The sequence below is a fragment of the Diplotaxodon limnothrissa genome, linkage group LG18 (assembly GCF_057381915.1).
Source record: "Diplotaxodon limnothrissa isolate DT_005_m linkage group LG18, D_limnothrissa_male_GT1.1, whole genome shotgun sequence".
NCBI lineage: Eukaryota > Metazoa > Chordata > Actinopteri > Cichliformes > Cichlidae > Diplotaxodon > Diplotaxodon limnothrissa.
The window spans coordinates 12,804,222-12,817,721 of NC_140613.1; the positions used below are offsets into that span (position 1 = coordinate 12,804,222).

The 13,500-nt window shown below is 38.8% G+C and overlaps 1 protein-coding gene across 1 annotated transcript; it reads left to right on the top strand.

Moving 5' to 3' along the window:
- The first annotated feature begins 11,013 nt into the window (after positions 1-11,013).
- Positions 11,014-12,751, top strand: apoda.1 (apolipoprotein Da, duplicate 1). Its single transcript, XM_085378194.1, has 4 exons — positions 11,014-11,130; positions 11,999-12,120; positions 12,230-12,315; positions 12,516-12,751. Exons 1-4 carry the CDS (start codon positions 11,014-11,016, stop codon positions 12,749-12,751), a joined length of 561 nt encoding a protein of 186 aa, XP_085234320.1.
- Positions 12,752-13,500: the final 749 nt, after the last annotated feature.

The window sequence follows — 13,500 nt, forward strand, 5'->3', positions numbered from 1 at the left end:
AAGAGTTCATGCTGGAGTTCACTGAGCAAAACATGATGTGAGTGTCAGTTAGTGACAGAAAGAGCCTGAGATGTGAAAAGAATGAATAAATGTAGAGAAGAAACAAAGAATCACGGCCACTGACTGTTTATTTGCAGGTAATCAGCTGTGTGAAAGAACTCAGCCTCTGAGGTTCTTTTAAAGATTCAAATGCTTGCATCACTTCATTATCGATCATGGGTCCCACCTCTGTGTCATGATAGGGGGCCAGTGTGAGCGCTGGCACCTGTTCAAATAAATACTCTGTTCAAACAGTAACAGGTTGGTCATGTAATCACATCGTTGGGTTTGTTGGATCTCTTGGATCACTGCTCCCTCCTTCACATTTATTTTTTCCTGAAAGACAGACAACAAATATGAAGATGAAAATCAAAATTACTGAAGTTACACTCAAAAAATGATAAGTTAGCAGCTGCTTATATTTGCACCTATAAATATTTTAAAAAATTTATTCCCCAAAATGTGATCATAAAACCTAATTTCCTGCACATTTTACAGAAACAGAGACAACACAAACCTGGACTTTAAACTGAGCTGTTATTTTAAACTTGATTTTACTTAACATGGTTTCATTTGTTAGTTCCTCAAATATATATATTTTTCATATTTTTCTGCCTTCCTAATCTGTGAGGCACCTTAAAGACACTAACCTGCATGAAACTTCATGCATATTTAGTAATGGAGGAAAGGACCCCAAATGCTGACTCACAGGTAGGCGTCAAAAGAAAACAAGCTTTTATTCAAGTTGAAGGAATAAATGTGGGGGAGCTAGGAAGTAGGGAACAAAGGATCCCTGACACAGGGTGACACACGGGGCAAACGGGTGGCAGACACAACGGGAACAAATCAGGGATAATGAGACACAGGAAAGTAAAATTAAATAGAAAAAGCACGAGACCAAGGCTACAAAAATAAAACAGGAAGTGACTAAACAGGGGAACATCCTTGACTGAGTCTTGACAACACATGGGGAACACCAAGGAGGCAAGGTAAACTGAAAGAAGGAATATTATAAACAATAAACATAGCAGCAACGGGAACAAAAACTAAACACAGCAACTAAGAAACAAACTCAAGACAAAACAGTGATGAAGCCAAAAGTGTGTCAATGGCCCAGTGACTGTGACACAAAGAAAGTCTGACTTTTAGCTGTTTTAATTTTCACTTTAATTAAATCCAGACAAAAAGAGGCACAACCCTGTGGTTTGGTATGGAAAAGATCATGTCTGTGAAATTATTGTTTCTGACAGAAAACTGATGATAAACTTCTCCAGTTGCAGAGGAAACAGGCTGCCTGGCACTAAAAAAATAAAAATAAAAATGAAAAGAACTGATATCCAGGAAGTCATACTTGCTAACTGCAGCCCTGCACAACTGCAAATGTTTCACAGGAAAAGAGGAACGAGACACAGGAGACTGGGGGGCACAGTCACTGCTCAAAATACAGTATATGTATTATTATGAGGGTGGCAGACAAAGGCACAAAGGCATGGACCAGCAACAGCTTGAAAGGTCATAAATGAGGAGACCGAGTGTGGGAACATGCAACAAGGAGAGGAAACACAATGAAGATTTGTATGAAAAGAACCAGTGATTCAAATTTATTTACACCCTTAAAGCGGAGCTAAAGGTTTAGTGATAGAGTGGCTCTGTCCAGGCAGACATTTGTTTCATCTACTGAACTACATCTGACAGAGATTCTCTGGGATGTTGTAAAACACATATCATCATACTGAATCATGAAATGACCCAGACTCTAAAGAGGCTATTTTCAGGTAACCTGAGATGACGTGTAAGATGAAGCGTGTCTGTGTCCTCATCCGACATCAAACAGATTTTGCAGCCAGCGTCAGTCTTTCCACCTTCAGACAAAAGTGCAGCATGAGGTCGGTGCTTACTGCATCTCCTCTCGCCAAGCACACACAGGTGTGTGAAAAACACGACCCGAGCTCAGGTGTCCCCGCTTTTCTGGACGCTTTGCTCCCACTGCAGCTCTCTCTGCTTCTGGACTCACTTTTCATCTCTTTAACAAAGGGCTTTGAGTGCCTTGAAATGCACTCAGACAGGAAGTGGGTTGAGGCTGACGTAGTTTTTGCGGGTTTGTCATAAAAGGGATTTACATAAAAGAATCAGACAGGGAGCAGCAGGGCTTGAAAAACTAATTAAAAACATTTAAAATTTAGAGATCTTTACATGGAGCAGAAGAATGATTGAAAACAGCAGTGTATCGTGATAAATTGCTGCGCTCATTTCGGAATATTAAATGATTAATTATTACTTTTATCTACAGTCTGCTTTGTGATTGGCCTTGTAGAAAATAAAACTGTTGTCTCGAGATATTCCAAGTCTCATTTCAGACAGAAAAATTGCATCACATCTCTGGAGAAAGTGTTTTGCAAACCGCCGTCCGAAGCATTTTACAGCAGAGCTGCACTTCGATTCAGAGCTGTTCATTTAAATCGTCTGAGACTGAAAGATCAAACTGTGAGACTTTTATTCTTTGCAATCCAACCAGAGTCCAAAAGCTGGTGATGCTCGGCACAGTGGTTCTCTCAGCTAAGTGCTAATGCCAGCAGGCACATTTAAGATGTTCTTGTCCTGGAGGAAATTTGACCTGATTATGAAGAATAAAGTCACCTGTGTTATTAACATCTACTGTCATGACAGTCGGACCTGAGAGGGAGGTGAATATTAGAGTATTTTACACAAGAGTTGAAAAAATATTCTCCAAAGTCAGAGCAAACTGGGGCTCATCTTTTCTAGTTTTCTGGAAACGTTATAAAACAGGTGGATTTTTTACACACTTGCACCACAAAACATGATGATATTCTTCCATAAAGTAATAAAAGAAACACAGTTTAACTGATTTACCTTATCTTTACTCAAAAAAAAAGGTTTTCATTTAGTTCAGTTAAGCTCGATGCTGTGATGTTTTTTTCTGTATAACCTGTGAACCTGTGTTAGTTTGTGTTTTGGCAGAGAGTGGAACTCATCATCATCATCATCATCATCATCATCATCATCATCATCATCATCATCTCAGCCATGTTTGATATGTTAAAGACACCACATACTGTATAAGCTTAACCAAACACTCCCCAGTCTCAAATAAGTTGTTTTCAAACTTGGCAACACTGCACATAAAGTATATCAGAAAAAAGGAAAAATTAACATTTGATGATTTAGGTTTTCCATATTTGAATAAAAGTGGGAAGCAGTGCACAGTTAATTAATCCCACTTCATCTCCACAGGTCATCAGCTGTTATGTCTCCAGCTTCTTTATTGATGGGAATCTGAATAACAACAGGCTACATATTTCTAATTTGTTCCCTATTTGAAACACTAAACATTATCATATATAGGCTTTACAGCTCCACAATTTCACTTCCACATAACAAAGACAAATTCCTCCAATTCTGGATTGTCGATTGCAGTGAACAACACATTTGTTTAATAACTGCATAAAGGCAAAATAACCATAAGTGCTGGTAAAATCCTGTTTTTCATTTGATTAAATACATAAAAATAAGGGTGCTTTGCTATTTTTCTTATATCACATATTAAGTTTTTTATCACTTGGCCCCGAGGTGTTTGTGTTTAATTTAATTTAGCCGTGAATGCTCCATTCGGTCATTTTTCATGAAAGGAATCTGCTTCATGAGACTTAAAAAAAAAGAGAAAAGTCTTTTTAAGGCCAATTAAATCCCTGAAATGACGAGCCTGTTTTAATTTTCATTAACATGAAGAAACATGCAGATTTCTTAATTAGCCGACGGCAACGGGAAGCAACTTTCATTTTTAAATTATTGTTCAGGAAGATTTGAGATCATGTTCTGTGACCGTATTCTAATTATTTCATGAAATTAATGATAGAGAAAAAGTGTTGGACACAATAATGATAACAGACAATTTATTGCAGCAGAACAGACGCCCAACAGCAAAGGAATATTTGGTGTGTCTGACAGATTTTGTTGTGGTTTGTTCTTCTGTTGCTCGAGGTTTTGGACTGAGCTGCCATTAAAACTTTGATTAATCCACAACCCACTCACACACAGTCGTATTCGGTCACACATATACAGAACTGAATTTGTGTTTCTTTGTGGTTGTTTTCTATCATTCAACTGATTTTCAGACTAGAAGAGTGAAGTCAAAGCATACAAAGGCTCTGAATGCAGGGCCCTGAGGCATGACATAGATCCCACACCAAACTCTCCTGGAGGCTGACAGTGTTTTAGTCTTCCCTGAATGTGAATGTCACACCATATAATTGTTCTCTATTAGACAAACTCAGTCAATTAAAGCAAAGAAAATGATTTCAGTTTTGTGTTCCCTCACTATATTGTCCCCTCTCAATAAATACTCTTTCTGTTAGACCAAAAGTCCCCAGTCATGTTGATGTGTTGCCAAACTTAAAAACAAAGTCTCTTTTGAATACAGCACTGGCTTCACAGCAGTGAAAGTTTGCACGTAAATTTGTGAGCTTTGTTGTTCTTCAGCAGAAGGACATTTTCTCAAGCTCTAACTATAGTGCATATGTACATTGCACTATAGTTAGAGCAGTGTGTTCTCTTCCACATGTTTAACCCACAGCATGCTTGTGTGCACAGCTGCGGGAGCCCCAGCGTGACATGAACTGCACATAACAGCGGCTGTCACGCAATGCTGACAGATCATATTAATGTTGCTTCTGGTAAAGCTTCGTCAGAAGCAACATGCGGTACAAATTATAATTTTTTATTAGCTTATAATTTCTGGGCTGAATATATTTATTTGTGAGCAGTTTGAAGATGACGCTTACGCATTTGAAGAAGCGCATTTCTCTGCAATGAACAAAAGTAACGCTGTCACTCATGACATTAGAAGAAAAAGAGGCAAAAAAGCAGTCATGTTGGATTTCTTTTCTTATTGTTTATATTGTCGGAAATTCACTTTTGTAACTGTAAGATCTGCACAAAAGGCATCACAACAAATGCCTTTCAAAATAAAAGACACAATTCTTATAAAACAAGTCTACTGCTCAGCTTTTTAACACATTAAAAGCACTGAACACTCATGAGCTTGAGCACATTTCTGATGCGTCCTCAGATGTAAGCCAGTATTTCATGTGACCATGGCCACACATTACATCACCATCCAGCTCTGCAGTCAGTGCTGTATATAAACCCAGCTGTTTGTTTACTATGGCTCCTCATGCTGCCCTCAAGTGGCCAAAATATCAATCAGAGCAGGTTCAGGAATAGTATTGGCCCTAAATCTACCATAATTATCATCAAAGCAGGTAGTGTACAAAAAATAAAAAAATAAAAAAAATAAAATAAGCAGGAATCTCTGCTCGGCTTCTGACATCAGTGTGAGTTCAACTGCAACTTTAGCAAAACTAGTGCCAATTATATTTCACAGTTAAAAACAGCAGTTTACCTTTTCAAATATTTCAATCTCATCTATTTTGGAAGAAGTCCAACTAAATTTGTCTTTCAGTTTTACAGGGAGCAAACAGTAAAAGCAAAGTGGCAGTCGAACAGAAAGCGAGCCTTTAATGCCGGTACTTCAGAATGAAGTCCAAAGGATAATCCAAAAGCCTGAACCAAGGAATAAAGTGAAAACGGGAACCACGGCAACACGCAGCTGAGACTGACAACATGACAAAGGACAAGAGGAAACTCCCACAACATGGTAAATGGACTGGTTCTGATACAGCGCTTTTCTAATCTACCTGGGCACTCACAGCACTTTATACAACATGGCTCATTCGCCCATTTATACAAGCACTTTCTTTCAATGCTTTTTCTATCTAAGTGCTTTCTAACATTCACTCTGCGATGAATGCATCCAAGAGCAACTTGGGGTTCAGTATAATGCCCAAGGATATAGGATAGGCATGCAGACGGGAGATTGTGTGGCTAAAGCTGTCAGCTACTAATCGGTAAGCTGGTGGTTCAGTATGTGGCTGCTCCAAGGTAATGAGCACAGGGGACAACAGGTCAAAGACACAGTGGGAACGAATTAGAGATGATGAGACAGTGTATGTTCAACTAGATCCACAGAGCAAGAGACAAAAGACCGCCAAAGAAAGGCAGGGAGTAACTAAACAGAAGACAGAATCACACATGTGACCTAGACATGGAAAGACAGAAGGAAACATGAAGGGAAAGAAGAAGAAAGAAAAAAACTATCACCATCTAAAGTGCAGGACTAATGGTAAAATTAATAAAGAGATTTAATTGCAGCAGGGAATATGAAATCTTAAACAGATGATGATAAATCCTTCTCTCATGTCAAGGTTCTGGGTCAGTTATGACCCAGTATTTTGAGTTTTCATGTTTTGGTTTGATTTTGTATTTTTTGGGTATCTTCTTGATCTATTTGATGATGATGTTCTATGTTCCAGCTTATTCTGGTTTATTTTTAGTTCTGCCCGTGTTAAGTCTGTGTTTCCTAGTCTGCATCCTTGTGTATTGTTTCCTGTTTTATTTTGAAGGATTGTGTCTTATATCAGTGTGTCCAGCTTTGCTCCTCCTGTCTCGTTAGCCACAATTTCTCCCAGCTGTGTCTCCCTCCTGTTACCCATTCCCTGATTACCACCCTGTATTAGCCCTGTGTTTTCCTCAACCCAGTGTCGTGTTGTACCCTCAGATCCTGCCTGTGTGTTCCTGCTTGGTTTCTGTGTTTGTTTCATGCCAGCAATAAAAGCTGTGGTTTTCAGTTACATTTCATCTCGGGAGTCCTGCATTTGGATCCACATTTCCACCTGCCCGCACACAGAGCCCTGACATCTCAACCCCCAAAAGAAATCATAAACCCACAAAACTCAAAACTGAGTCCAAGATGCTTGTTTTAACTACATGTGTAAAATATCATAAAATGTATTTTATTGATTTAAAGTTTATTTTTTGAATTTGAGCTTTAGCAACAACATTTTTACCATGCAGTTTTACAGTGTCAGGAACATGCTTCAATTCCCGCTGAACTATAAAACCCGTGTGTGGGTATGTGGGATAATAGGTGCTGAAGTCGGTCGGTGAGGTCGGTGTTTCCACAGAGGTGGTGAGTTTGTCTCCACCTTTAAGTGGCTGGTTAAGGTGCATGTGTTAGGATGAGTAAACAGTGAAAAGTGAAAAGGGAGAGAAAAACTTCAAGACAATCCAGTTTACTCAAGACAGAAAATAGAAACTGGATTATCCTCCACAGATTATCAGAACAAAAACTTTAAATCACGTGCACCCAATCAAATCCAGAACGTCCTGTCCCTTTGCAGTGTTTACATTCTGCATCTTTAATGCACCCTTTTGAAGCGTTCCCTCTCTGTCTTGCTGCTAGTTTGCCAGTGAGGCTGATTCTTTGCCTTGATCTTCTGACCAGTCGAGCTTATTGCCTTGATCCTGGGAAAACAGGCTTTGATGCATCTGAGTGCAGCTAACAAGTCATTCCTCTCTGAAGTGTATTAGCTGGAAATTGAGCCTTTTGATCTTTTCCTTTTTTTAATTTAACCTTGTTGGTTGCCAGAACGCCGTGTCTGGGAGCCTTCCGTCATCAGATGTAACTGTCAGCTTTTGGTTTAAGCTATTTTGAATTTTAAACAGAATATTGCAGCATTTTAAATATTTAGATGTCAGGGTATAACCAGAGATACTCATGATAAACTCTTTTTGCTTTCGTCGTGTTTTAAGCATAAAGAAAAAGCCCTACCAAGTCCGCATAGATGCTTGTGTATATTAAAATCAATTGACTGGATTGGCAGAGGCTTGGCGCTCACTGTCAAGATGCCAAATTATTTACTTTATCAGCACATGTGAGAAAATTAATCCTTTTCAGAAAGTCAGAACAATAACAGCAATACTGTGGGCGATCGTGGCTCAAAGAGTAACCGGAAGGTTGCCAGTTCGAGCCCCAGCTCGGACAGTCTCGCTCGTTGTGTCCTTGGGCAAGACACTTCACCTGCCGCCTACTGGTGATGGTTAGAGGGGCCGATGGCGCGATATGGCAGCCTCGCTTCTGTCAGTCTCCCCCAGGGCAGCTGTGGCTACAACTGTGGCTTGCCTCCACCAGTGTGTGAATGTGAGAGTGAATGAATAGTGGAATTGTAAAGCGCTTTGAGGGCCCCGAAAAGCGCTATATAAATGCAATCCATTATTATTATTAATACCAGTTTTTTGGGTGTATGTGTATGTTTGATCTTTTGTTACAAAGACAAACTCAGAAGGATTTAAGTTTTTAAGTTGTTTGTCAATGTTACCAAGAAAATGCAAAAAGTACACGAGTTAATTTAAGCTGTCAAAACACGTTCTAACAGATTTTAGCTCGACGGTCCACTCCTCCTTAGACGCTGCAGGCTACATGCTACATGCTTGTAGCCTGAACGGAAACCGTAAGAAAGCAAAAAAGATGGGAGTCGATATTCACAGACTTTTTCTATTGTTTTTTTCCCCCTTTTTAATTAGGGGTCTCCCTAATGATGACATCATCATGAGGTCATGCTTGAGGTCTAGTAGTTCCAACTTTTCCGTTTGAGCAAATCAGAACCAAGATACAGCCAAGATATTTTATAGATAAAATATGAAAGGAATTAGAGAAATAACATAAATAACAGAGAAATAACATAAATAACACCAAACTGATAATTCGGTAATCCATTCAGTACACTGAGATATTTCAGTTTAATCCAGGGATGTCAAACATAGGGGGAAAGAACCAATCCACCAAAGCGTGAAATCTGGCCCACCTGGAGGCTGTGAACAGAGGTGGGCACTTAATCTTCCCAAGGAGCCACATTAGAAACGGGGACTATTGTGCACCAGCTGCACCAGTGAGCATATAAAGAGATAAAATTAATATTAAAGTCAATGAAATGAAAATGATTCCAGGTTTTTATAAAGTAGGTGCACAAATGCAACATAAAAGGGGTCATTTTACCCCACTGCTGGTGGTTGCTAGGCAACATGATGATACTATATGTAATTCAGCTTTGGTGGAGAAGTTACTGTCATGAAATAAAAATCATTCAGTGCTTTTTGGAAGGTGTTGCAGGTGCATAGGTGCCCAAAACAGGTCATTTTAGCCCATTGTTAAGTGTTTGCTGGTGGGATGAACCTGTGTGTCAAGTGTGTCTGCTGAGTTCCTGCATGTACAAGGAATGAAAGGCAAAGATTTGGTTGAACAGCCGTCTCAGTAACAACAACATAAAACACCTCAGAGAGTAAAACTTGTTTGAATCAACAGAAAATTTTGGTCTTTTAGCAAGAGAATAAAAGCTGGAAATAAGCAACTTTTCTGTAATATTTCTTTTTTGTGTACATCCTAAGAGCCGTGCTGATGGCAGTAGCATTTCTTAGTGCAGAAGAAATGAAGATGAATTACACTTGGGGTATTCATCATCAGTTTTATAAATAAATGGTTCATAAAATGTCACAGGCTGGGTCTCCGACCCAGCACTCTGAGTTTTCTTTGTATTTTTTGATATGTTATTAGTTTGTGTTATTTCCTATTTGCCTTTAGTTTAGGCAGTTATTGTTCCTGGGTTTTCTATGTTTTGGGGTTTTCTATTTATTTCATCACGTATTAGGTCTGTTAAGTTGTGTTGTCATTTCCTGTTTTATTCTGACAATGTCATGTGTTCTTTGTTCATTGTATTTAGCTTTCCTCTCCTGGTCCTGTCATTAGGTTTATGTCTGTCAGCTGTTTTCCCCCATGTGTCGCCACTTCCCCTGATCACCTCATGTCTGTATTTAAGCCTTTTGTTTTCTTCATGCCATTGTCAGTTCGTCTGTTTATTCTCACCAGAGTCATAGTCATAGCCTGTTTATTTTTCCACCTCGGTCATAGTTATAGTTTTTGGTCTTAGTACCTTTAGTGTTTTGTTTCTTAGTGTTTTGCCAGTTCAGTGTTTTGTTTCTTAGTGTTTTGCCTGTTTGCTTTGGTCTCTTGGTTCATTTCCTGCCGTCATCGCAATAAAGGTTCACTTTTCTGTTAATCATTACTATTCCTCATCATCATCTGCTTTTGGGTCCTGTTTCCGCACACATCGGCGCACCCCGCCGTGACATAAAATGCGTACTTGAATTTTTTAACACTAAAAGAAAAGGAATTTGCAGGTGTCTTTTTTTAGGGAATAGGTTCAGTGATCAGGCTCACTTAAGACCAAATCAGGCTAAATGTAACCCACAAAATCATTACAGTGATTTCGACACCCTTGGTGTAAACCATGAATGCTATTATATGCTGTTGGTGCTATAGAGAAACAGAGAGTCATTAAAGAGCAGGAAATGTAAATATGTAAACCATCGACCATTTGCGAGGCCATGCAGCAAATCTGAAGGTTTCAGTTCTGCCAGACAAGATATTATTAAATCAGATCAAATCTAATCATTTTGTACATTTTTTTCATATAAACACACATGAGTATAGCATGCTTGCATTTTGTGGATCAACACTTCTGTCTTAAAGTACTTGTGTGTCTGTGTACAAAATCATGTAACCTTGGAACTTGTCATTTAAAGCAATCCTCTGATAAAAAACAAAACAAAATATATACTTTTGTGTCCATCTGGGGCAGGAGGGCATCCAGATTATTTTATTACATTCATTACGTTTCTCCTGGTATGTCCCCCATGACTCCAATTTGCTAATAGCTTACTTCATGTCTGAAATAAAGCTGGCTCTAAACAAAGACGCCCATTGACGACACAGAACTGCAAAACCTCGCAGAGGACTACGTCTCCAACTCAAACAGCAGAGTCGATAAAGACAGAGCACATATCTGAACCACTGGAACACAGAGGTAAGAGAAATCTGTGGAGATACATGCGAAGGATTAAACTATAAATTAGTTAATATTAGATTATTTCTGCCAAGAAAAATGTTACCTGAGTTGATGTAGCAGTAATCTTGTTTGCGTTGGCCATGTTTCTTTTTGGTTTGTGTTACCTTACCTGCTTTTCTTTCATACTCTCTTTAGGTAATAAAGCCACATCTTTACCATGAAGCTACCTTTGGCTCTGGTGTTTGCACTCACCCTCCCCATCATCAGGGCTCAGGTTCCCCACTGGGGCCCGTGTCCAGAGCCTGCTGTTCAACCCGCCTTCAGCCTTAAACAGGTACCAGTGACGGTGCAGACTGTGCAGAATACGCTGAACACATTAGGCGTGAATGTCATGAGATCCTTCTTCTCTCGCACAGTTTGAAAAGGAAAAAGCTGACACCACAAACATTATCAGAGATTTCTGTTTAAATATTTTCATATGGCAAAGATTTGCTGACTGTTTATGATACATTCTTATTAAGTAGCAAAACGTACATGTTTAGTAATTGCTGGCATTTGTGATATAGATCAGAATAGTGTGTGGTGGAAGCAGATAGGAGTGTTTGTCATCATATTTGTCTCTGTATCGTGTGGGCACCAAAAAGTCGAGGCTGGTAGACACATGCATATGGACATAATTAAATACAACTACTACTAATTATAATTACACCACAGGTAAACAAGAATTTATTAATATATATATTGTTTTCACGTGAAAAAAATATAATTTAATCTATTAAAAGTACTTTTTATTTATATAGTTTATAATATATATATATAAATATAAATAAATATATATATATATATATATATATATATATATATATATATATATATATATATATATATATATTTTCAGCATTTCAGCATAATCTTTGTTGTAAGTCAACTCAGTACCCAAAGTATTGTGTAAGTAAAGCTTTTCAGTACCTTTAATAGCATAGAAATGTGCATACATTAGTACAATAACTGAATAAATGAAGACAGACTTTTTCCCAGAGGGGAAACTTGGCAAAACATTGTGTTTAATTACTTCCTCAGCTGGTGTAGAGTAGGTTTTTATAAAACACATACCATATATCAGAGTATGTAGATTTATTCATAGTCTGCACTCACATTGCTCTGAGTTGTCTTTGAACCTGTGCGTGTTTCTGCCCTCACAGTTCATGGGGAGATGGTTTGAAATTGCCAAACTGCCAGCCCAGTTTGAGAAAGGCCGCTGCATTGAAACCAATTTCACTTTGACGACGAGCAACTCCATTCGAGTGGTCAGCTCTGAAATACTGTGAGTCCCATTGAATTTATCTGTGCAAACGTGGAGCCAGGAGGTAATGTCTGCATGTCGTGCAGCCGTTTTAGTCTAACATAAAGTTTGTCTGTGTGGAATAAAACAGAAAAGGAGAGATGAAGAAAATCGAAGGGATCGGGGTCGTAGAGGATATAAAGAATCCAGCCAAGCTGGGAATAAGTTATTCCTACGGTGAGCAACATCTGGTGACAACACTGAGAATGACTGGCTGTGTTATGAGTTGTTAAGAATGAAGTGGAAATGTAATGAGTTAATCAGCCTCTATAAGCCACATATTAGATATACGACTTTCTCTCAGTATGTGTAGCTTCAGGATAAAATACTGTGATACTTTTGTCTCTTCACTCTTACAACTTTTGTCTTGATCACAGTCCTTCCCTACTCCCCTTATTGGATCCTGTCTACTGACTACGTGAATTCGGCCTTGGTGTATTCATGCACTGACATCCTCAGGCTCTTCCACGTCGACTTCGCCTGGATCCTGGGGCGAACACGCACCCTGCCAGAATCCACCATCAAGAAAGCCAAAGAGATCTTTGCAAACAACAACATCGACGTGAGCAGGATGATCCCCAGCAGGCAGATGGGCTGTGAAAAAACGCTGTGAGCAGCGACACGGCAACACAAATTCAACACAGCATAATGTTGCTGTCGACAGAAGGGGGTAAATTATCCGAGTGTTTGTTTGCCTCGATGAATCTACGATTAATAATTTACGGTGATTGTTTCCAGCAGGATAAACTCAACTAGTTTCTCTGTTTTCTCCAGTTTTTACTTTGCACAACACCGACTGTGACAGTACAAGTTGAGAGGAATACTTTCCGTGTTAAGAGAAATGTTGTATTCGCTGTGAGCAGATGATTCTGAGTAATCTGAACACAAACTCAAAACATGAAGGATCTAATTAGTGTCAAAAAAAGTTAGTAAATCTCATTTCATGTGATCTTTACTGTGTTTTTAATGAAATCGTCAGCGTGCTGCACTGAAGCCTTCTATACACACAGAAACTGATTTGAAAGTTGAAAGGTGTCTTACTTTATCTGTAAAACGACGACAACTAAAGGTTACATATTTAAAATAGTGTCGATGTTTGAAGTTTACCATCTGTTTATGCTTTCTAAGTGTTTTAACATGTTCTGTATAAGCGTGCTGAAAGGCATTTTCAACTAAAAGCAGCAATAAAACCGCTATTATTTAGTAAAACATGAAATTCATTTCAATTCAATAAACCTTCAAAATGTCCAAGTTTTAAAGATTCCTATTGGCAGACATTGGAGGGTTTTTTCAGGCTAAACATGAGAATAAAGGCCTGGGAATTCAAAGTTTTAAACCCTGGTGATTCAGGTGACCTTGAAA